Below are 24,827 nucleotides of genomic sequence, written 5' to 3' on the forward strand. Positions count from 1 at the left end.
GTTTTAAATGATTTTGAAAGGTTGTAGGGTTCAAAGCACTCGAGTCGAAGTAGCTTGGAAAAAAATCACGTGATTTATTCGTAATTTATTTTATTCGTAACAGTTACTCTCACGATCACAATTGTATGTATATTATGTAATATTATCATATACCTATTTTGCGTTACACTTTCTCGATTACATGCGCGATATTCGTTTTTCTTTTTGCTATCCACTTTTTTTTTCATCCCTTTTGAAACAAATGCTGATACCATCTGCTCGATGTTCGAATCTTCTAATCTGTTTATTTCCTATTTCGCGTTGCTTTTCCACAAGCGGCGAGCACAAGGGAGACGAGAAACGAAACGGGTGCGAATCCGGTCACGTGCATCGTCGAACGATCAACGAAATCGATCGCCTATTCTATCTTTCGTCTATCTCCCATTTCTTGTTCGTTTCACTCTCGCCGAACTTAACTATCGAAGAAAAGAGTGTTGCAGCGATTAATCTAAACGGAACGCTTACGTTCATGTTTGTAAAGCGTACTACCGTGGCTCAGCATTGACGAAGATTTGAGAAGAAAACGCAGATAACAAACAAGAAGGCTCGTTTGATCGTTCGATCGCGAAATTCACGCTCGCGGATCTCGTTGATTGGTTCATCTGATATAGTGGTTCGGTGATCGCGCGAATTATGCCACAACTCAGATCTAAGTGATTAAACGCTACGGATGATGTGCTATTATCTCCCGGAAAAATCGCTAAATCTCGCAAGAAAGTATATTGAATTGTCAAGATGTAATTTACTTTTACAAAGAGCGTCGAATAATGGTTTACGTATCGTTCTCGCGCAAATGAAACATTTCTTTGTATATTCTAAAAAAAAAGAAAAGAAAAAAAGACAGAAGAAAGGACGATGCCGTCGGAAGAAGCAAAACCTACAACAAATCACGTCACACGACATAGTCTAAAGCTCGTCTTTCTCCGTCGTCTCTACGTGTTTCATAATTTTAGTTTTTATTTTTTTGTCCTTTCTCTTTTTTCGTATTTTTTTCATCTTTTTTTCTCGTAATCATTCCTTTTTGTACGTGAATTACGATTATCTCTCACACAGAGTGTAAAAACGTTTCTAAGCGTATAAATTTTGGTCAGTAAAAAAAAGAATATTCTATAATATCGAATTACATTTTTTCCTATACACATCACACGTAAAACAAACTCTATCGATACTACGTTTACATAATTTTTCTTATTAATTCTTTTTTTGTCGTTCTTTTTTTACTTTTTTCTCTCGCTCACACAGACACGCTCACTCATTCTTCTTTTTTAGGCGTCTAGGTAAAAAAAGGGAGAGGGGGGGGGAGGTTGTCGTCAAACAACGTTCGTTTCGCACGTCAGAGAATCGCTAGAAAAATAAAAACGCGACTCTATCCTTCATGAGTAATCCTTTCTCTCTCCTCTCCAAATATCTGTCGACATTTTTTTCTGCTTTCAATCTACCCTCTCTCCATCCCAGTTCGACCTCTTTCTCATCGATTTAATTTTAAATCTCGCATCATTACAAAATTCTTCTGAGATGTGGCTCCAACAAGTTCTTCGCACCCATCGTGGAACGCGGTTTTGCACGCACGGGGTTCTTTAGAAAATACTTTCACGCGTTCGTTTCATCTCTTCTCGCGTCTGGATCCTCGTGCGTCCGCTCGCGAGAGACCAGATCCAGTTCCTCAGGTTTTCTCCACCGATCTCGTCAAAATGGACAATAAAAAAAGAAAGCAAAGGCTCTCTCAAACACGAAAAACGTGAAAATTTTTGCTCTGTTCTCTACTGTGTTCGTTCGTATAATATACATTCGTAATTTTTCGATTTTTCCGCTATCGTAGAAAAACCATTTGACGAACAACACAAGTAGAACGTTGCAGGCACGTCGATTTGGTATTCGTGTAAGTGTACGTCACCCTGGTTGAACGAGCATATTGGAAAACCCGATTTATACACGAAGTTTCGATCGTGATTAGTTTTCTTGAGTTGACGAGATCTTTGAAAACCACGCGTCGAAACAACAGTTAGTGATCTCTTTAACTACTAAAAGCTGTCGTTTACGAGGTAATTACGTTTTCGAATCGTTGAGAAGCATCTGAAATTGTTCCTTGTCGTTCAATGAAAACGAAAACGAAAACTAACCGTGTCATTCGTATTTAGAATGTTCGGTTTTGATTTTTATTCGCATCTAATCGCGCAGACCAACTCTCAACGCACAAGTTGCCCGATCACCACGTAGATTCGAGCGTTTCCAAAGCAAGGAAGGAAAAGAAACACCGCTTGCCGCAATTCCAAAGTAAATCAGGGTAAAGGTTCATCCGAGCAGAAAGGGATTTACGTTGTTTGATAATGTAATCCCGCAAAGAGTCTCCTATCACGATTGCTTCATAATCTTTTAGCGTGCTTTAAGATGTATGTACTAAACGACTCGAGACAAAATTCTATTCTTTTGTCTCTCAGTGATATAGAAGAAAACTTCGCGATCGTCGAATCGATAAGAAAATTAAAAATAGAAGCTGAACGATTGCAAAGTTTTCTATAATCGTCAGAGACGCCTTAATTAATTAAGAATTTTATAAAAAATGCAATTCTTTGTTACTTCCTTAAGTATATAAATCGGAGCATTCTTCGTTTCACATCTTTTTTGGTCAATAAACCAAACATCGACATCTTAAAATTAATCTTCGAGATCTGTATAAGCGCTTCATAAATACGAGTCAATCTCTAAATTCTTAATCCTCTTCCACTGTAAGTCGAGTCGCTTAATAATCCAAAATGTAGAAGCAAATCGTGAATACAATCGTCGCGTTATTCTACGATAAAAACTAACTCAAAGCATCATGTCGTGGAGCATAAGCTGGCGCGTCGCGTGACCGTCCCACAACGTTACAGCTAAATGCTCGTCTAACACTGCTCGAGCTTTCAAAGTGCAACGTGCAAGCAAACGTTACGTTTAAAGTCGATCGATTATGTGTGCTCTTTACGAGACAGTGCTTTCTCGTCGTCTTACCGTGAGTTTACCTTCGCGGAGGTGTAACGGAAACAGGGACTGTGCGGAGAGCGTGCTCTACGTGTGCTCTTTGACTTCTCTTCGAGGCTCTTCGATCGAGAAGAGAACTGGACGAATAGAAACCGTGGACATGTAAACTTTCGTGCTGCACGAGGAAAAAGAATTTCATGGTTTTTACGAATATTTTTACAAGTCTCGAATATCGTTCACTTCACAACGTATCAACTCCAATAATCTACCGTTCGCTAAAATTATTGGATCTAATTAGATAAAATTATTGAATTATTCTATCGAAGCGTTTCTCTACTACGACCTAAGCATTTACACAGAACGTCCGTTTAATCTATACATCTAGTGATCTACATTTTGATTCGAAGATTCGAAGAAATCTTGGTAACAAATTAGGAACACATGTCCCAGAATATAAGAACGACATGGAGACTTAATATCGTTTCTAGGCACAGAGTGCTAGTTATGAGAACTAGAAACCCGAGATCGCGTCAGAAATTCAAATTTTCTCGTGCACGATGTGTCTGCTCGCGAATTGATACGACAATGGAATGTCGATCGCCATGGAAGCAGGACGATCGCGCGGTTTCCGCAGAGAAAGTGTACCTACGAATAACAAAGGGAATGGAAAGAACCGGCGAGGCCAGGTTCCGTGTTGAATTCGTGCTAAATCTGTGCATGCGTGCGCGCGCGCATGTGTATGCGAATTCCTCTTTCCGTATTTCTTTTATTCTTCTCTTTTCTTTTTTGTTTTGCGTTTTCCTTGATTTTTGATCGACGAGAAGAAAGAGGAATCGTTCGAAACGAGCTACATCAGCTACACGTCAGAAGCGGGGTGCGTGGTTCTCTCGACAAGCTCGAGCTACACAACTTAACGAACGAATTTTTGTTCTACCTCGTCTTCGTTTATCTTACTTATCAGCATCGTGTGTGTCGGCGGGCCACCTCGTACGCCGGTGGCTTCGCTCGAACACGAAAAAATTAAGGCCGACGAGCGAACAAGCACGTCGCTGAATTCCGCCTGACGAATCAGGTACGCTGTGTGCATGTGTGCCTACGTATACGGTTTCTCAGTTCGTGATTTCGGCAGAGGAAAAATATACAGAAAAAGAGAGGAAGAGAGAAATGAAAATAAAAATAGATACGGAGAAACAAAAGAGAGGCGTAAAAAAGTGTACTTACATGGACCGTCTCTTTTTGTTTTTTGGAAGTGGACGACGTCGTTCGAACTTATAGTTACCGTCCGCCCCGAGGGATTTTAAGATATCATTATCAACTATAGGTAGAAGTGTAAACGTCGAGCTTAACGATCACAGCTATTGTACGATACTATGAGTGTCTAGAAATTGTCGCGGAGGAAAAAACGATAGTATTAATATTAATAATAATAATCAATAATGATAATAATAGTAGAAGTTAGATAAACGATACACAATAGATAATTAAAGGATCCTACGAGCAATTTATCATAAGGAAGCTAAATGTCGGTTTCTCTCGTAGTACGCCCTTTTTCTCTCGATCGTAATTCGATTGAACCTCGAACTTTTGCACATTGAACAATAGAAAAAAATATATATATACTATATATGTTTCGTGTATGTATATATGTAACGTGTATGTACGTGTTTATGCGATTCACGTATGCATATATATGCACACATATATACATATATATATATATGTATATATATGTGCGTTTAGATATATATATTTATATAATCTATAAAATTCATCCTACGAAGAGTTTTGCCTCGCACCGGTTTTATCCACGGAGCTAGAAAAAATCTAATCTTCTTTCATCGGTAAACTTCCGTCGTTACCTTCAAAGTAAAGATACATATATATCTGTGAGTATCATGTGGTTTCCACTCCTATGCTTCACACAGCGAATTTTCTGCCGCTGGTGGGAACATTTCAACTGGTGATTCGAAGAAAGATAAATCGACCACGAGGCACCTAAAACGAAATTCATTTCAGAAAGAAACGCTGTGGTCGACGAGAGGAGAGAGCCTCGCCTACAGCGTCTGCTCCGCCTCTCTCTATAATATACTTTGTTCTAAATTAAACAGACTTTCTAATATGTTAAAGACGTGTCTCGATAATTGAACGACACACGGTTATTTCACTTTACAAAATCTTAGACTTCAGCTTAGGACCTACGCGCGCGCGTGTGTGTGTATGTGTATGTGTGTATTTTATGTGAGTGCGTTATACTTCTCATACACGAATATTGCACGCTTCGATACACGATAAACTGTGTACACGCGTTTATGTATATTATATATTATATATCATATATATAATATATAGTAGTTTGCATATACAAAGCATTCGTAATTTTTCGTTATACCCCCTTCTCTTGCCTCTATCTTAATTATATTTTTTTTTCTTTGTTTTCGCTTGTTTCTTTGCAAAACTTATTCTACTACGACTTTTTTTGTTCACCGCCTCGTCATTTTGCTGTCACTCAGTGCAAAGATAAGAATAGTAGTAGTAGCAGTAGTAGTAGTAGTAGTAATAGTAGTAGTAATAGTAATAGTAGTAAGTAGCAGTAATAGTAATAGTAGTAGTGATAGTAATAATAGTTTAAATTGTTTGAATCGCAGAACGAAGAAATTTCGCTTCTACATCCAAAATTAAGAAGAAAACAATACAAGAAATTCTCTCTTTTGCACTTGCGCACATGTAACTTTTAACAGTTACACTTATCGAATTACAAGTAAAAGATCGTTTCATAGCGTTTAGTTATTCGTAATAATAATTATATATCTGCGTTTACTCGTGATTTTCTCTTACGTTCTCTCTCTCACACATACATACACTCCCTCTCACTTCATTCTCACGCCAGGTCTCATGTGAAAAAAAGAAACGAGAGAGGAATACAATCATTACGTTTCACAGCTAACCACAGCATTCGGCAATTTGTTTCACTCGTTTAAAAATTATTTGTATCACAATGAAACGCCAGCGCATCCTTTTGTCTCTGATCCCTATTTGTAAGTGATACCCAATTCTAAGTATCCATACCCCTCTTTCGATCATCCAAACCTTTCTCCCAGCTAGTGAACTTTCAAGGATGAGTGTCGTAAAGTTCTGGCAGGTTTTGGCCTTGATCCGAGGATTTCCGGATGGTTGCGAACGTGTATACTAAGGATCCGCGTGTCGGATGAACTGCACGTGCAAGGCCACAAGTGTTCATCCCCGCGACACGGATCCGCGGTCACAGGGCTTATCAAATTGGTGAAGAATCGATGGATTCCTCTCAACTCGTCGCTCGATTACTCTTCTTGAACGCTCGCTAACATAGCTGCACTATCACCCACAGGCTTCACAGCTCTTACTCGATAGAACTTGGTGCCACGTGGAACGCGATACCGGTTATCGATCTGAAACATTGACAACATTAATCCTGGGTACACATCATCAATTATAAGATATCTTATATTTAAACAACAAACGAGAAAAATAATCTCACCTTTATAGCATGACAGTACTCCTTGGAGGCAACTTCGACGATGCTCTGAGTATTTTTCAATGACTCGTCAGGATTCCAGACCAAATCCAAGGCAGCGGTGGATTTTGGGTCGAGGAAATGAAGCGTCGTCGATTCCTGGTAAAACGTATACGTTCTGTGCGTCTCATCCCAGAACACCAATACGTTATCCCCTGGATCGCAGCTGGTCACGGTGATATGGCCCAGTTCTGCCAGCTTCGCGGCGGTTGTGTCTATTTTCTTTTTAATGTGCGTGAAGCACGTGATGCAGCCACACGAACGTTGTGGTTTCGGACTGGTCGTTGCGTCCTGAGACGAGCTTGAATCGGAAACGACCGCCACAGAATCGTTCATGTCTTTCTCGCGACTTCCTGACGAAGGCAACGTATCTGGGGCAGTGAAGCTTCTAGATCGTTCCTTCACCAATTCGATCTCCAGCCGAACCTTATCTGCTTCCAAGGTCTCGACTTTCGTCTCGGCCGTCTCTTTGCTCTCACGAAGTGTCTGCAGCTCTGCGTTCATTCTCTTGTTCTCGTTTTCGAGGATCTCGAGCCTTCTGGATAGACAACCTAGATCGTCGCTCGCTTCCAACCGTACCTTTTTCGATTCAGATACTTCCACCTCGTCTTTCTCCGTTTCCAAGCTCTTCGTTTCCTCCTCTAGACTACTCTGGCTCATTTCCAGTTGTTCTTCGCTATGTTCTTTATGTAAGCCAGCCTCGATGAGAACGTTCTTGAAGCTCTCCGAATCTTTCAAACGCCTAATCGTGCTCTTGTAACGTTTGCACTCCTCCGTTAATGCAATTTCTCGTCTCCTATACATCTCCATTGTTCTATCTTTCTCCTCTATCGCTTGCGTGGCCAATCGTAGATCGTGAACCAGCTTCACCATCCTCTCATCCTCAATACTTCGTATCGTCGCAGAATTCTCTGGCTTCATGTCTTTCGTCGATTGAGCTAACGCGTGACTAGTGAGCTCGATGAAATCTGGTCTCTGAAAAGAAAGTAACAAAATATTGTAGATTTTTGGGAATTTATGGAAAAATTTGAAATTGAATTTAAAAGTGCGAAAATGCACACAATGCGTATAAGCAAAAATATTATAGAAATATTTTTCCATAAAAATATGTATTTGCATAAACGTTCACAATTTATTTAGAATCGACTACACATACCTCGATCTTCTCGAGGCTGCTATCACTCGGACTGCTTTCCATGGTTGATGCAGTCATTAGCTTGAAACGGCTTCTGATGGATTGTAGTTCGTTCTTATATTCCATTTGCAGCTTTTCGGTTGTTTCTTTCACCATCCTTTGCTGTTCGTTGCGCGCGTGTTTCAAACTTTCCTCCAGCTCTTGAATTCGTTTCTGACTTTGCGCTACTGAATTCGTCAAGGACGCTATTTCTATAAACCTTTCATCGTTCGCCTTCTTAACGGCCGCCTCTTTGTCGGCGCGAGCCTGCTCCAAGGTTTCTTCGAGCTGTTGATGCAGATGCGTTTGCAGATTTCTCATTTCCGTTTGTTCATTCTCCAGTTTCTGACGCATGGTGGATATTAGATGCTCGTGTTCAGCCAACTCGGTTTCTTTTTCCACGAGATTTCGTTTTAACGTGCATATCTCTTCCTCCCGATTCTGCATTAGCTTCTTCACGTCTGCCATCTCGAGCTCGTGATCTACGGTGAGCTCTTGCTCGCGTTCTCGAAGACGACGATCACACTCGCGCGAATACAACGATAAAGTCTCGCGAACCTGTTCGGTCATCTTCGAGAAACCAGCTTGCTCCTCGTTAGTTCGATCCCTCAGAACAGCCAGCTCCTGGCGGACAGTCCTCAATGCCTCGTACACCACCGCCTTCATCGTCTTCAAGATCGAACTAAGCCTTTCCACTTCCTCGCGCGTGTTGCCAAGATTCTCCTGAAATGTCGACCGTCAGACACATATCGATAAGTATCGGTGAAGGATCGTTTCCTTCCGTGCTAAACTCGACTAAAGACGTCGAAAACAACTATTCATGACCAAATCGTAAAATCGCAGGCGTGATAATAGAATTAATGTTGTTAGCAGAGGAAAAAACAGAAGGAAAAAAGTAGTTTGATAAATAAGAAATCCCAAAGGTGTCGAGTATGTAACGATGATGAGAGCGACAGTAGCATGGGTATAGTCGGTCCGGTCGAAACGATCTCGAACGAAGTCGTCGGGGTGTATTCTGAAAAGCGAACTCATGACTTGAGTAACATCTCAAGGAACGTACTTCGAGGGTCATAGGATCGGGAGAATCGAGTGCGACGGCAGCTAATCCTGTAAAAAAATTAAAACACACGCACTCACACGATAACGACACGCGGCTGGCTAATAAGTACGGAAAAAGTAACACGAACACGCAAGCACTTAGAAAAGAGCAGATAGTACGACTTGTCAGAAAATGACGACAAGCAAAAAACACATACCTACACGATTTTGAAAATTACTTTGCATTATAGTCAGCGCTAATAGCTTACTGGACAGCGAATATAAAGACAATGACAACGAAAGTACCTAGAAATCACAGAAAGGGAAAAGTAAGTGGATATAAAAATTTAGATAAGCGACCAACGTCGAATAGAGGGTTCTCAAATGTACGAAAAGAGGTGTTACAGATACGAGGAGATGGCGTAGAAAATGATACACATAGACACAGAGAACCAATAAAACAAGAAACACACGAACCAGAATAGAGATACTAAATGTCGTGTATGTATATAAGCAAACAAGTATACCATATATTCATAAACTGTGGAAAAGGAAAAGGACTTGGAACGGAAAAGATACGTATTAGCGGTAATGGAACGTTTACGGCTACGACTACAAGGTCCGTTAGCGAGCTGTAAGTCGTCCAGTACCTGGAGAAGGGAAACGATAGCCTGATGCTGGCCGTCGATGGGATGCTCGCTGAGACTGCTCGGCAGAGATTCGTCCATGTAAAATTCAGTACCCATGAAGTCAGTAGCGCATACTCCAATGGAGGGGCTGCTACCACCACTACCGGATAGCTGCTGGCATTGCTGCTGCTGACCGTCGCACATCACGGACCGTGACAAGGAAGAAGGAGGATTTGGACTGAGGGAGTTCGGCTCCTCGGCCATCGTCGTCGATGGCGTTTCGTGATATTTAGGAAGACCGTTCGCAGTAGCGCAATGAAGCAGACAGCTGCTCGATTCGCCGTTCTCGGCACACTCGGTTAACGGACTCAGCTGAGCTGGACGCTCGCTGACGGACAGACTGGGAAAATGGAAGGATCCAGGCTCGCTCGAGGAAGATGACCGGTTCGTCAGGTCCGCGACTTTCGAATTAAGCGGGGATACGTTAGTTGAGGTCGAGGAAGCGGGGGACACGCTTCGCGAGGCACCAACCTCCAATTGCTTCTGACGCATTTGTTTCGCGCCATCGTACGACTCCGGCTTAGAGTCCGTGGCACCCTGGCCGATCTTCTCGAACTCCTCCGTGTCCGTCTCCGATTCGAAACCACCCCTAAAATCGTATAAATACACAGTTACTCTATGATGTTTTAAAAATTCTCTACTTTTGATAGGAATGATGGTTACCTGTCGAACAACATCGGAGCTCTCGTTCGTTCCTGTTCCTTGGTAGCTACATCGACGCGCATGGAGGTGCTATCTTTTTCTTTGTTGCCATCGGTGCTTGCCTCGGTGAGACTCTTCGACAGGAAGAACTGCGTGATACTGTTCAGATCTGGCGACGAGATAGTGAGCGCCAGTTCGGGTAGCTGCGATCTAAGAGATTCCATATCCTCTGCTGTCAACTGCAACGCGTACAATCGTGTTAGAACTGTTTGCCTTTGCTCAATATTAAACACGAGCAATAGATATCCTAAATAAATACCTTGGGCAGTCCGTTATCAAAAACAGACGGAGCTTGCGTGGCGAAAGGTGGCGGCGTATCCTCAAGGCCAGGGAATAGGGTATTCAAGAAGTGACCATCGAATTTGCTTTGGAATTCTCTTCTACGAGCCAGTTCCTCGCTATGAACAGTCAACAACTGGCACGCCAGGTTACTAGCCCAAACAAGGAAAGCTTGCGAGAAGGTTCGTCTTCGAACTACTTCGGCCACAGCGTTCATGTACATATGTGGCGCTAGATGGATTTGCTGAAGCACCTCGAGATGCCTTCTCAAACGTTTCAGGCTTTCGTGGTACATTACCAGCTTGCCATCCACCTCCATCATCTTATTCTCCACGTACATGATCCACTTGAGCCGATGATAGATGTTCACCGACAGTTCTTCCTTCGCTTTAGTGCACCTACGCCTAATGTCGCGCAATTTGTTGTGATTTTGCAGCATCACAAGCAGTTGGCGCCTGTGCGAAGTGCAGAGATCAGGAAGTACACTGGCATCCCCCAAGTTGTTCGCTCGGCTCTGATTTTGAAGAAAACCTTGAGCAAGTTCTCCCTGCTCGTGGACCAGTTTCTTGGTTTGCGCCATCAGTTGTTCCAACGCAAACAGTCTTTCGCCAAGACCCTTGATCTCCTTCATATCCTGCTTGTTCGCGTTGTCAATGGCCGCGTTCACTTCAGTCTTCAACGCCTCCATCACTCTCTCGTCGAACTGTTCCAAACCCCTCGAACACTGTTCCGCCACCTGCTCCAGACTACTTTGATTGTCTTTCGCCGAGATCCATCTAAGCAAGCTGAGAACCTCCTCTCTGCCATCTGAGTCCTTCTCCGATTGATTTGGCTGATCGTCCGGACTCAACAGACCTTCGGCCTGAGCTCTTAACGCTGGTAGGATCGGAATCTGCGCCAGTGTGCCCAGGTCAGCGTTGAAGCTGCAAGAAAAAGATTTAAGTTTGCGAAGATAAATTTATGAAGTTTAGAGAATGGACACGTTCAATGACAGCAAATGATAACTAGAATTATCGATATAAGGTATTAAAAAATGTTATGCCGCGAAATTCACTTTCCTTCCTATCTGTAACAACGCGATGTTATGAGCCTAAAATCATGTATCAGTCACTGCTTTTTTTAGCCCTATTCGCCTTCTTTTACACGCAAGTTAGGTCTCTTTAAAGACTGAACGACTTTTGAATATGTAATAAATATAATAATGGCCCCCTGGTCGTTTAAAGACAGTTACAACGTGTAACGAAATAAAAGAGGTCTTTAAACTTGTCAAAAATTTATGTTTTTAGCCACTTTTGTGGCAATTTCTCCAAACTCATGATCAAAATATACGATACTAACGTTCTGATTTCGTACGAGTCCAATAATCAGATTGTTATATTTGTCTTATAACTCGGTACAACATGGTATATACGTGATTTGCAACAAGTCTCTCCATCTTTAATATGATTTGATAGTTAACGATGGAACAACTTTAATGGCTAGTAATGACCTATTAAATTCGAAGTTTGATATGTACCCATTTAATACATAGTATGCAGACGGCAAATACGAATGACCGATTTAACAATTACTTAATTGCTAGTGTTTATAGTATTGCTAGGACTGTTACGTTTCGTTGATCACGTTGACTGTTATTTTACTACCAGTATCCCAATTATGTTCGTTTCCTTGAAACTCACGTCTTCCTTAATGTCACGCGACACTACACGCTCTCCACACACGATTCCTTGGAACGTAACAATGTATCGAGCGTGTGATTAACGTCATTATAAAAAAAAAAAAACTAACCAACTATCACATTTGCGATTTGAATGTGAACCATAAATATACACGTATGTGTGTATATATATATATATATATATATACATATTTTACGGGAAGCGAAGCGAACCCGGGACCTCGACAACTTATGTCACGACGTGATTACAGTCACGACGTGATTATGCAAATTGGATGATATCGTTAACTCTAATTGAACGTTGCGCTTGATCTTAATTATTTATTGTCCCCAAAATTTAAATGCTATACACATGAAACTTCAACTTATCCATCTTTTAATAGAAAAATACTTAAATATGTATCACTTCCAAATCTTGTTGTAAATTAAATTCTAAACTTGCTTACACCACCGTATAACCAGACATCTGCTTACTTCTTACAAGATGTAATTTAATTACACAATTACAGATAAAAGAAACTGCAATAATTTTATTCTCATATTATATAGAAATATATATATATATATAATTTATATACATATACAGGGTGGTTGGTAACTGGTGGTGCAAGCGGAAAGGGGGTGATTCTACGCGAAAAAGAAGTCGAAAATATAGAATAACAATTTTTCGTTTGAGGTTTTGTTTTCGAGAAAATCGACTTTGAATTTTCGCTCGGTACGCGTGCACTTTATCACATCTCGTTATAACGGATCTCACTGTAGATTTTTAAAAAAATTTTAAAAAAATTTTTATTCTACATTTTCGACTTCTTTTTTCGCGTAGAATCACCCCCTTTTCGCTTGTACCACCAGTTACCAACCACCCTGTATATTTCTATACAATATGAGAATAAAATTATTGCAGTTCCTTTTATCCGTAATTATATATATAGAAGTCTACGAAGTAAAAAAAGGCATTTATGGCCGGTAATATTCATATAACCTAAACTCTCATAAAAAGAAGAACAAAAAGAAAACACTGACCACACTGAAGAAATAAAATAGACAAACTCGAAGATGGCATCCCGCTGGGGGTAGCCATCCACATGTTAATTAGTAATAAAGTTAGAAAAATTTCCGAGTGTCCAGCTGGACAAACTGTGAAATGCAAATTAAATAAAAAAAAATATATATATATATGCATATATGGATAGGAATGTTTGTTTTCTGTATTACTCACTTTTGAAGTAGTTCCATGTGTTGTTGCCTCTCCGACAGATAGACGGAGAAACTCTGTTGTAAAACATCGGCCCGTGACTCGAACATTTGCGTGATGTCCTCGAGATTCGCGACCACGGCAGCCCAGCCCTGTTGCTGAAGGTGTTGATCGTGGACCAGCCTCTCGCAGATCCTGGTTTGCTCCCGCGCCAATCCACAGCATTGCTGAGCCAATTGGGCACGGGCAATGAGGGTCTGATAAGTGGCCGGCATCGTCAACGACGCATCGATTTGGTTCTGAAGATCGACATCTGCAATGCAAAGGGCGATCGATCGTATCAAGCTCTTAATCGCGGAATATTTGTCCAAATGAACTGTCCCGCTTTTATTGATCGAAATACCAATCGTGGAACTCTAACCAGTTAAACGGGAAAGGCGAGTTAATCCTTTCGAGAAGACTTTTTTCTTTTATCAATGGGAGAAGTAACTATTACAGAAACAATCGGTAAATTAAGAAACGAATTGTAATAATTAATAAAAACACACATATATATTTTGCATGAAGCATATTCTAGTCGTGCTTCTATATTTATGGATGAAGCCAGAATTCTGAATATCACTGCACCAATCTATGCTGCTACTTGATGCTTTTGTTTAGAACTTAGTTATATATATCGTGAAGGCTATTATACCTCCAATGGCAAGGGATTGAACGAGCGACCAACCGACACAGTGTCCGCAAGTCGCTTGTATAATTGATCGAGCTTCACCGATGTAATGTTGGCACTTTGGCACGCGACGAAAGCTCAAGGTCGCGTAACGGCTCGGATCATCTCAATACCTTGCGTCATACCCTGGATTTGTAGTGATAATTTGCACCTAATCGTCCAGGTTTCGTTCAAACCGATGGTTCGAAACAATTCTGCTAAGGATTTACATTTTTCTACTTCTACTTTGATTTGATGATAGATACGATAGAGATTATGATATCGATTCAATGCTTAACTAATTAACGAACAAATTATCTCTTCCATGTTATCGTGTTATCAATGCATAATCATTGGTTTCAGCCTTATCTGATTTGAAAATCGTTTAAAATTCAGGTGCAAGATATTTTTACGAAAAGTACAATTCTTTTTACACCGATTTGTTTTTCATGAAAATTATCGTAAAGAAACGCGAAGCTTCGAACACTCGGAGCGGCTGCCTGGGTTTCGTCATTCCCGATTCGAGGAAGAGATAACAAAGTCACTCGAGAGTGCAGTAAGTTGTAAATTATGCCCTCTCCCTTGCTGTGTCACGGGGCTAGCGGTCCTCAACGGTGTCGCGACTGCGTGTCGAATAATCTTCGTAGGATCATCATCACGGACGAATGAAACGAACTATCCACACGCGTATTCTGCGATCCCGAGCAAACGTGGGGTTTCGAATAAATCGGGACGCGTTTATATAAATAACAGATTATATCCCTTTGTATTTTGCTTACATTACGACATCCAATCGAGGTCCAACCGATATTAAAGGAATGAAATTCTCTTCTAAACCTACCCAACCGTTTTCTAACTTAAAAATTCTTCTAGACGTGTAACAAAATCGCGACTTATCTATTTTTACATCACAAAAAAATATCATGTTCTAGCAAACTACGTTCCCTAGCGATGATACGAGACGATGAGTGTCTTCTTACGAGTCTTGTTCAACGTTACGTGGTCAGTTTCGAGACGAGTGTCCAATGTGGCAGTTGGAAGTTGATGGAAGGGAACTGCTTACATACTGCGATACGTTCTGACAGCAAGGAAAATCGCTGCTGGCCGAAGTTAATTTTATTTAAAGTTTAGAGGCTGCTTCCACCGATTACCTCGCGTATAAACAGCACGTTAGGCTCTCTCATGAATGCTTGGTAAGATTACGTCAAGCACACTTTGAAACTCGAGGAATTTTGTCACGATGATCGTACACTTTATTACTAGCAATGTGTGTTCATAGGTTTGAGCGAGAGAGTAGAAACTGATTGATGAACGTTGCCTAATATCATTCAACGTGCTATTTTTCCTCGGCAAATATTGACCGTAACGTAGATGGTAGTCATCGAGGAAGAAATCTATCAAGACCTTTCAATCGATGAAATAACCATCCTACAAACTTCATTCTTCCGTAAGTTTTATCTGTATAAATCGATTCGTTCTTCCGTACAACAAATAATACTTCTCGTAAATGAAAGTTTCGTCAGTTGAACAAATTACGAAAATTTGAAAATTAAAAGTCGATACACGAGTCGATACAAGTCGATACAAAATAATTTCCATAAGTTCGAGTATACCTTTGTCTTCTGTTAGCTTTTCCGATGAATAGAAAAATAAGACCCGATACGATTAGGTGAATCTGTGGTTCTTAGAATTTCAAATAATTGTTAGCCGATTGACCGAAATTCACGCGGCAAAAAGAGCTGCCGCATTGAAAAAGAAAGGAAAGTCCAGTAAAGATGAACCAGAAGAGTAAATCGAAGCTAAACATGTATATGTTGCACAACTGTTGGATATCGGATCGATATTATAGCGCGCTGCTGCATGGGACGCTGTCCTTTCTCTCGCTGCCCCTTGTTCCGGTGTTTCATTTTAGAAAAAAGAAAGGACGATCAGAGGGAAAATTCGTTAAAGGGTAAAAATGTCAGAAGGTGGAAATCGAACGATGAATTCATGAGGTCATAAAAATCGAAGAGCGAGGACAAAAGAACCGTAGAACGTGACTTTTCTCTTTCTCACTCTTAATTTCAATCATTAATTCAGTTATGACCGATTTCCATTCGCAACAATAGACTGCGTTGTAGACGAAGAAGAATACGAAATAAATCAGAGATCGAGACCGAGTGACCCCGACGATTTGCAAATCCAAAATCGATTTGATCGTCGTCATCCGCGAATTGAACGCAGAATGCCGTTTAAGGGGAAAATAACTGCGATGATTTGCGATGCGTGATCTCACCTGGAACTGCGACGCAGAACATGGACAATCGGTAATTAGCATCTGCAATAAAACTTCCATCACGAATGCTTATGGTCAACTTGCGTTTTGATTCGTGTTTCGAATAGCTCGATCATTGTTTAGAGTTTAAAGTGTGGATAGAAGAAAGTTTAACGCATACGTTGTTACTGACGCGCACGTTACGTCGCTTTAATTAACCTGAAACGTATAATTAGTTGCTAGAGCTTTTCTGATAACTAGCCTGCGAATTTCTAGGTATTTATGAGAATTGTAAAAATGGAAAAATGCACAGAACGCGCATAATGCGCAAAGATAAAAAAAAATATCCAAAAAGGAATTATTGAATAGATAAGTTTTTACCTATTTAATAGATTAATTCGCCACTAAATAGGTGAAAGTAATTTCTACTTAGAGGTTCTACTTCTTGTATAGTGAAATTCTAGGAAGAACATAGTTATGCACCTATATACAATAAAAGCTCCATCGTCTATCGAACCACTCAGGTTACACAACGACGAGGTAGAGGCAAAGCGGGCAAAAATGTTGAAGATTCGCTCGCGTTTCGTCTACCGCATATAACGACGGTAACCTCATTTTAATCGTGTAATTGCGTAAGCTTCCGGCGCAGGTTGAACCTGGCAAACAGGGGCCAAGAATTTCACGGCACGACACTGAATTCCCAGAATATCTTAACTTGGACTAATGCTCTCCTTTTCTAATTATACATACTACGCACCGCAAACACACGCCTACGCGTTCGAGAATGTACCCCTCGTTGCCAGAACAATCGCAGTACGTACGTACATTAATCTAAAAGGGGAAAAAAACGCATTTTCTTCAATTTCCGTATTCAACCAAAATTATAAAAAATTACTTAAATCGGCATCGATCAGACTAGACAGTTAATCCCCGTCTTCTGTATTTCTACCAATCACGCTATCAACCAACTATCCGGATAATTGGATATTGGGTTATTCGTCGGAAGCGGTTAAGCAAGCCGCCACGATGAATGTCGTGCAATCTATCGTAACTTATTAAAGGGTTAATAGGTCGCGGGCCACGCTTCGCGGAGCGCCGTGCCAGACATTTGCGAACGCTGTTTCATTCGGATCAGTACTCGTACGGTTGATAGTCCAGCGACCTGCATTAAAGCCGCTGCCAAGCATCCCGATGGGACTGCGTGGACGCATGAATGAAGAACCATAGCGGCTCGATGGGCCGCGATCTTATCTGCGGTGAAAACTCGGTCAGCCGTAGGCTATCTGGGGAAAAAGGGGGAAAGAAATCGCTGGTTTAGCGGTCGATCTATTGGTCGATCGCCAGAAACCGATTGCTGAACGAAAACGCGTTCCTCGTTGGTAAATATCACTCGATTTCTCTCTTCTTTGTTCGAATTTGATTCTTTTCTCCCCTTTTTTTTTTCTTTCTTTCTTTTCTTTCCATTTTCCCCTTTACATTGTTCGCGTTAGTCTATCGATGGCTGCATAAACGTGGGACGTGACTATCAAGACTCCTCTTTTTCTCTTTTTATCTGGACACGATTCACTTTGTACGAACACCAGATAACATCTTCGCGTCGCGAATTAAGAATTCACGGAAAAGTCTGATTACTGATTTTTAAAAGAGAAAGGAGAGCCAGGTTTAAGGTCTGTGTTTTTACGTCGTTTAACGCTGCAGCGAATCGCATCGATTTACTTTCATTGCCATGAAAGTCACGCGACTTTCGGTGGAAATATGAAGTAACAACGAACGTACTTATGCATCGGCGCATTCAGGAGTGAAAAGAGTCGATTTGAGATTGTAAGCCGGGAATTAACGAATAGGCAACGTAGGTTTGTTTCGTTCCTCTCGTTTTTCTTTTAATATAACGGCCAGACTCGGATACGCAGATCGTTAAAGCGGTACAAATTAACCATTTTCTCTGGTTACCAGTGAAACTCCGTACTTTTACCACAAATGCGAAACATGTGTTTTCTCAATTAGAACGAATTTCTTGCAGACATGGCTCATAATCGTTGAAATCCCGCCGTTTTGCTTCAAACAAACTGCAAAACATTCCCACGCCAGCACAAATCTGATTTTTTGCTATGTAAGACGATGTTACATTACCATTTTTCTAACAGTAGTAGAAAAGAAAGGATAAAACAGTTTGGTATTAGCAAACTTGTATACTGTAATTAGTTTCTTTCATTAATTACGGAGTATGATTTTCTATCTACTGCTCTAGTAATTATATCAAAGTGGGAGAAACGTTTTGATGGAGAAACAGTTGGAAATAGCAATTTCGAACAGGCAACGAATCAAGTTTCCACGCAATCCTCAAAAGTGCACAACCCACTGCGGTTCTCGCCACCTGACACGCACTCCTTCGACGTATCCTATAGCTTTCTCTCGCTATGTATCAAGCCTCTGCTATCGGCGACGAAGCGCAAAACCAATAAAATACAAGATTTCGATATGAAGTAACCTGCGTGCGCTCGGATATATTTGCACGTTCGTTCATAAATATTAAGTCACATGCTGGTCTCGTGCAAAATCTGATAATTAATCTAGATTTTTTTTTGTTATTTGGAAGAGTTTTACAATCAATCCTCATTGAGAATTATAAGAAAATTATTCTGACGTGGTACTATAATTTGAATAATAAGTGTTTATCGTATGTTTGAGTCTAGTTGAATCTAATGTTTAAATCTAATTAATCTAGATTTGTAAAGGAATAGAAAATTGGTTAGAGTTTTGTATTCTTACAAGATCAAGATTCAAAATATTTCAAAGAAAAGAGTCAATTATATTTTTCCATATAATTATACAGTTGTACTATTATTAATTTTTCTATTATTTTATTAAATTACGTATAATGATGTTCTATTGGAACAAAATGGATCATACATAATTCAATAAAATAAAACAAAAAATGTTGTGCACCTATTATTTCCTTATATAATGATGACAACGATAATGTTCTATTGGAACAAAATGGATCATACATAATTCAATAAAATCATATAAAACAAAAAATGTTGTGCACTTATTATTTCCTTGTATGATGATGACAATGATGTTCTATTGGAAATGTAGCGGCACTCGATAGCAAATCTGTTTTTTTTATTTGGAAGTAGTTTACAATCGATTCTCATTGAGAACTATAAGTAAATTACTCTGGCGTGGTACTATAACGTGAATAATAAATGATTATCGTATGTTTGGTTCTAGCTGAATCTAATGTTTAAATCTAGAGAGTAATGTCTTTTTAGTCTGCGGATCTGATCCGTCGTGTCAAGTAATTGAGTAACTGGCGATTGTTGATTCTTATTGGAACAGTTAGACGAAGAAGAACATACGCTCGGCATCGAAATATCCGAGCAATATGATAAGTTAGCGAATATGCGATCATCTCTTGCGACAAACCTCGATCTCGAGATCGGCAAATTGCGAAGCAGGTATTGGTTGCGAGCCGACACCGATTAAACTTCCTGAAATTCATTTGCCTACTTTCGACGGCACCATCCAGAATTTTTTTTTTTTTTTATTTAGTATTTTACATTCACAATTTGTCCGATTTGGACATTTGGTAGAATTTCATCGAGAATTGGCATTCATTTTACGACGCCTTCTCGTCCACTATAGTAAGTCGTAACGAACGACTTACACCCATGTAAAAATTTAATTATCTCCGATCAGCCGTGACTGGGAAGGCCGCGAGAAGTATCCAGTCGTTAGACGGTGCAGAGGCCAATTATTCTATCGCTATTGACATTCTGAAGGAGAAATTCGATTGCCACCGTAAGATCTGTATGCGCCACTGGGCATTGATCTACAACTATCGTCAGATAACGACGGAAACACCCGAAACCGTAGAAGACTTTCTCGAAACGGTCAAGATGAATCTCCGGGCGCCAGAAAAATTAGGCGAACCTGTCACATCAAATGTCGTCCACCATTCGCGACTGGCAATGCACCTTACCCAACAAAAAAATGCCCTCTTATACACATCTGATAGACTTTCTTACAACACGGGCGAACGGCGATCAAATCAATTCCACATCAAAGCAGACAAGGGGACGTTCTACCAACGTCCCCGTCGACAACAACACGCGCTACAAGAACTTCGTGATCTATTACAATCGGACGACCACAAGAAAAAAGTAAACGCATTCCTATCCGATAAGCAAATCGAATGGCGTTTCATCAATAAACCTTTAGAAAACGATTATTCCCAATGCGAGAATTGATTGTAAATTTTAATAAATAAAAAAAAACGATTGGGTAAAGAGATGTTTGTTCGGTCTGAAGGACCTTAGCTATAAAATTCCTGAGATTTATGATAGATGCTAGAGTATTGACGCAATAAGGATGTGCGGACATCTGGTTGCCAGCCTGCCCGCAGTGTGTGGCCTGGTCTAGGTAGAGTGTCGCCAGACGTGACACTTATGTTATATTTATTACTGAAATTGGATATTTCTTCTTTAACTGTAGGTATCTTAAGGTCGCAATGTATTGTTTCGTTGGTAACATACCAAAGTGCATCTGTTAAAGATCTTAGAGTAACAGCAAATCTTCCAACGGTTTCTGTCTCATGGCTTGCTACACCCTATAAGACCCTATCCTTCGGACAAGATGATTTCCAGATGTCGAAACATTTTCATAGTATACTATCAATTATCCTAAGGACCCCCAGTAAGTTTTTTTTTTATTTAATTAAATTTTACAATTTGTCCAGTAGGACATTTGGTAAAATATTATAGCTTAGTGGTATAATAGTATAATATGTGGGTGGCTACCCCCATATTACCCCCCAATGCACCCAAACTGGCTGGCAGCGGAAACGGTCCACACATCAAGCATAAAAAGAAGATTAAAAAGGAAACACCCAACAGATCTCACAAAGGACATAACCTAACAAACACGATGATGATACCCCGCTGGGGGTAGCCACCCACATGCTATATTAGTATACCGCTATAATATTTTACCAAATGTCCTACTGGACAAATTGTAAAATTTGAATAAATAAATAAAAAAAAAAGAATTTTAGCTTGCATTGCCTCTATTTTGGTTATATGGTTCATTGCTGCTGTTCCCCATAGTGGTATTCCGTACGTTCAGATTGGTTTTATAATCATCCCCGCAGTAAGTCTTAGGATTTCTCTAGCTAAGGTCCTTCGAACGAACAAATAGTTTTTGTCTTAGTATTCCCCAAATGTATTATCTACTACGAAAGATACGGGATATCTAGTTTTTCTCATGTACAATGCTTCCCGCTAGCAATTTTTTCTCGAGGGCGGCTAGCACCTTTCCTCAACCACCAAACTAGAGATTAATCAACTAACAGCAACGCCCATTTCCCTTACTTTCCTAACGAAAGTTTTCCTCGACGAATTCGATGATCTCGTATCCTTAGACGTACCCCATCATAGCTTTCCTCCGCAGCATCATTTTTTTTTTATTTGAAAGAATTTTACCATCTATTGTCATTGAGAATTATAAGTAAATTATTCTGGCGTGGTACTTTAACTTGAATAATATGTGTTTATCGTATGTTTGATTCTAGGCGCAGCATCATCGTGACGGAAGGTCAGTTGGCTAGAGTTCCTTGACGCATCTTGAGCAATCATCATCCGAACTCAATAAAATAATATAAAACAAAAAATTTTGTGCACCTATTATTTCCTTATATGATGACGACAATGATGATGTTCTATTGGAACAAAATGGATCATACATAATTCAATAAAATAATATAAAACAAAAAAAAAGGTCGTGTATCCATTATTCCCTTATAAAACGAAAGAAACCTTTGGGACAACCCAATACAATTGTGCTGTTCTATTCTTTATCCAATTTATCTTGTCTCTTTAAAAATATCCTAACGTCTATGAACGAAAGTGGAGGTGAAATTCCTGACGAAAGATAAGGGTCGGAACGAAGACGACGTGAAAAGATCAGCCACGCGGAATGAAGGGATCGGATAAGGAGAACGTAGATGTGTGTATACGCGAGTGACAAGCTTCATAAATCTATCTCCGCCCTTTGGGAGTCTCCATTCTCCTCCACATCGTTCTGGCATTATGCAAGACAAATGCAGTGATTGCAGCGCGCAAGATCTGAAAAGGAAAGCCTCGCGTTACTAGAATAAACCCTCAAGGCTGGGATCTGGTCCAAGTATCTGATATATCGCGCCTATACATCACGCACTGTGTATACAATGTATCCACGGACCGCTGTCAATAAATGATCATCATAATTTACGATGCAGCTCCTGGTTCACGCGCACGAAAATCCCTCCAGCGCTCTCCACCGTCTATTTTTTCACAAATTTCAAATTAGGTAGGTGTCAAACGAACAAAGATTTGTGTTCGTGGCATAATTCGCGTGGTTACGAATTGAAAAACCGAGAAATATTGTACATTAATCTTCGCCGTAACTTATTATCTGCAAGAAATTTGTAAACGTTACAATAAATCTGTATCGTATTATGCTACACGTAGCGTATACGTATATTATGTAGCTATGTGCACATATGGCACATTATCTCGAGCGTTACAAAATAAGTGCAAAGAAAAGCGTATCGACAGCGATAAATTCGCGTGCAGTTAATTGGTCCGATAAAAGCTTGCCCCTGGTCAAATCTTAACCCGATCGAAGATAACCCTAAGCGCCCCTTGTTCTTCTCCAACTTCCGCTCAATGTTCTATTTCTCTGATCGTTGTTTTTCTTTTCTATTTTTCTTCTTTGTTTGCTCTCGTTAATTTACTTGATAGATAAATCTCGAAGAAATGAAAAAGCATATCTTCCTTCGCGATATATTTCTTTTATTGCAATGTTGCAGGGAATTATAAATAGACTGCCAACATTTACGTAAGTTCATATTTTTGTAAATATATTTTTAAAAAATTGAACCTAGGTAGAAAATTATTTTGCCTATTAGCTAAGTATCGTAACGAGTACTGTACTTGGAATATTTCATATATTTTCGGATATTAACTCGGTATGATTTCTAACTGGAAAATCTTCGTTTTTATTTTGAGTTAAAAAGCATGTGTTCCTGCGTAGCGAAAAGGTGACGTGTTTAATTTATTTTCATTTATTTGAACCTGTAGTAGTAACTAATGCGTGGGTATTCAATATCCATGAGCTTGATCCAGTCGTATCATTCAAGATCAGATACGTGTCTGATCAATGTAAGTATGAGCATGCAAGATGTTCGGGAGTAAAAATACGAAATTGTAGAAACAAACACACTGGACATTCTATAGACGTTTGAGTTTTTAAGTTTGCGATCACACCGTTTCGCGAAAGCGCCATGTGCTGTCAGCTTTACGGTGGAAAACGAAAAGAGAACGACAGCGCGATAATCGTCACAGGACAGATTACTCCTTCGTAACAATGAGCATCGTTGTGTGAGGAAAAGCGAGGAGAAATGGTATCGGGGTCTAAATAAAACCCAGCCGATTGGTTATCGACAGCTAAATAAAGAATATCGGCCCGGCTCGATGCCGAGTGCCAACGTGGAGGCTTTTGTTACGTGTTCCTCATTGGCTTCCCTCGCTCTTTCACACCTACCCGATCGACACCCTCTGATTTCCTTTCGTTTTCGACTCGACTTGTTCATTCAACGAATTCGCTTTCGTCGATGCGTTTACTCCGCCGCCGATTTGTCTCTTCGGTGTTCATTGATACTCGTTCGTCAAAGACGAAAACGAAGACGAAGACACGAGATTTCAATTTCCTGAAAGGTATAGAGCAAAGTAACCAGTCTCTTGCTATTGAATTAGGTGCATTCAAATTTTTTTTTCTTATTATCTAATTTGTACTTTACAATGTATCCAGTTGGGCATTCGGTAAATTTTTCTAGCTTAATTGTTAAATAACACGTGGATGGCTATCCTCAGCGGGATACCATCTTTGAGTTTCACTATTTTATTTCTTTAGTGAAGTCAGGTCAGTGGGGTTTTCTTTTTAGTCTTTTTTCTATAAGAGTTTTGCTCGCTTTAGCAGCCAGCTGGTTTGAATGTGTTGCCATTCTTTCTTGTATTTTTTGCATACCTGCCGATTTCTTTTTTGACCATTGGTATTTTTAAGTCTCTGCGTATATCCTCGTTTCTTACATACCATGGGGCGTTGACTATTGTCCTCAGTGTCTTCAATTGTAGCAACTCTAGGTTATTTATGGGGCTCATTGCTGCTGTCCCCCATAGTGGTATTGCGTACGCCCAACTTGGTTTTCTGATTCTTTTGTAGATTTTTAGTTTATTTTCTATGCTGAGTTTGGAGTTAGTTATTGGCCAGTATATCTGTCTTCTTTTTATCCGTACTTTGACTATAATTTATTTAGTATGTTGTTTCCATGTAAATTGTGTGTCTAAGTGGAGGAGTTCTAGATATTTAACTTGCTTTGTTTGTGTTATGTGCGTGACATTCAATTGGATATTTGCTAGTTTCTGTGTTCTTATTGTAAATGTAATATGGTTGCATTTACAGGGGTTTGCTTTTATTTATCTTGTAGCCATTTTTCTATAACATTCAAATTTACGCGCGTTC

At 40.0% G+C, this 24,827-nt stretch overlaps 1 protein-coding gene and 1 long non-coding RNA gene across 3 annotated transcripts in view; one reads left to right on the forward strand and one right to left on the reverse strand.

Moving 5' to 3' along the window:
- Positions 1 to 50: 50 nt before the first annotated feature.
- Atg17 (autophagy-related 17) overlaps positions 51 to 24,827 on the reverse strand; it is a 55,456-nt gene continuing 30,679 nt past the window's right edge. The window contains exons 3-9 of one of the 2 annotated variants that reach the window (XM_033334034.2): positions 13,327 to 13,615; positions 10,410 to 11,352; positions 10,112 to 10,329; positions 9,410 to 10,037; positions 7,704 to 8,444; positions 6,512 to 7,522; positions 51 to 6,422 (exon numbers count right to left, since the gene is read on the reverse strand). In XM_033334034.2, the coding sequence (XP_033189925.2) occupies positions 6,315 to 6,422; positions 6,512 to 7,522; positions 7,704 to 8,444; positions 9,410 to 10,037; positions 10,112 to 10,329; positions 10,410 to 11,352; positions 13,327 to 13,615 (3,938 nt within the window). In that variant the 3' untranslated portion in view covers positions 51 to 6,314. The remainder of the gene's footprint in view (positions 6,423 to 6,511; positions 7,523 to 7,703; positions 8,445 to 9,409; positions 10,038 to 10,111; positions 10,330 to 10,409; positions 11,353 to 13,326; positions 13,616 to 24,827) is intronic. The other variant, XM_033334035.2, reaches the window with a different exon arrangement.
- LOC143302547 (uncharacterized) lies at positions 14,897 to 21,984 on the forward strand. Its single transcript, XR_013058138.1, has 3 exons — positions 14,897 to 15,204; positions 15,291 to 15,458; positions 21,838 to 21,984. It is a non-coding gene; the product is annotated as an uncharacterized LOC143302547 (long non-coding RNA).

The sequence above is a fragment of the Bombus vancouverensis genome, chromosome 4 (assembly GCF_051014615.1).
Source record: "Bombus vancouverensis nearcticus chromosome 4, iyBomVanc1_principal, whole genome shotgun sequence".
NCBI classification, from domain to species: Eukaryota; Metazoa; Arthropoda; class Insecta; order Hymenoptera; family Apidae; genus Bombus; species Bombus vancouverensis.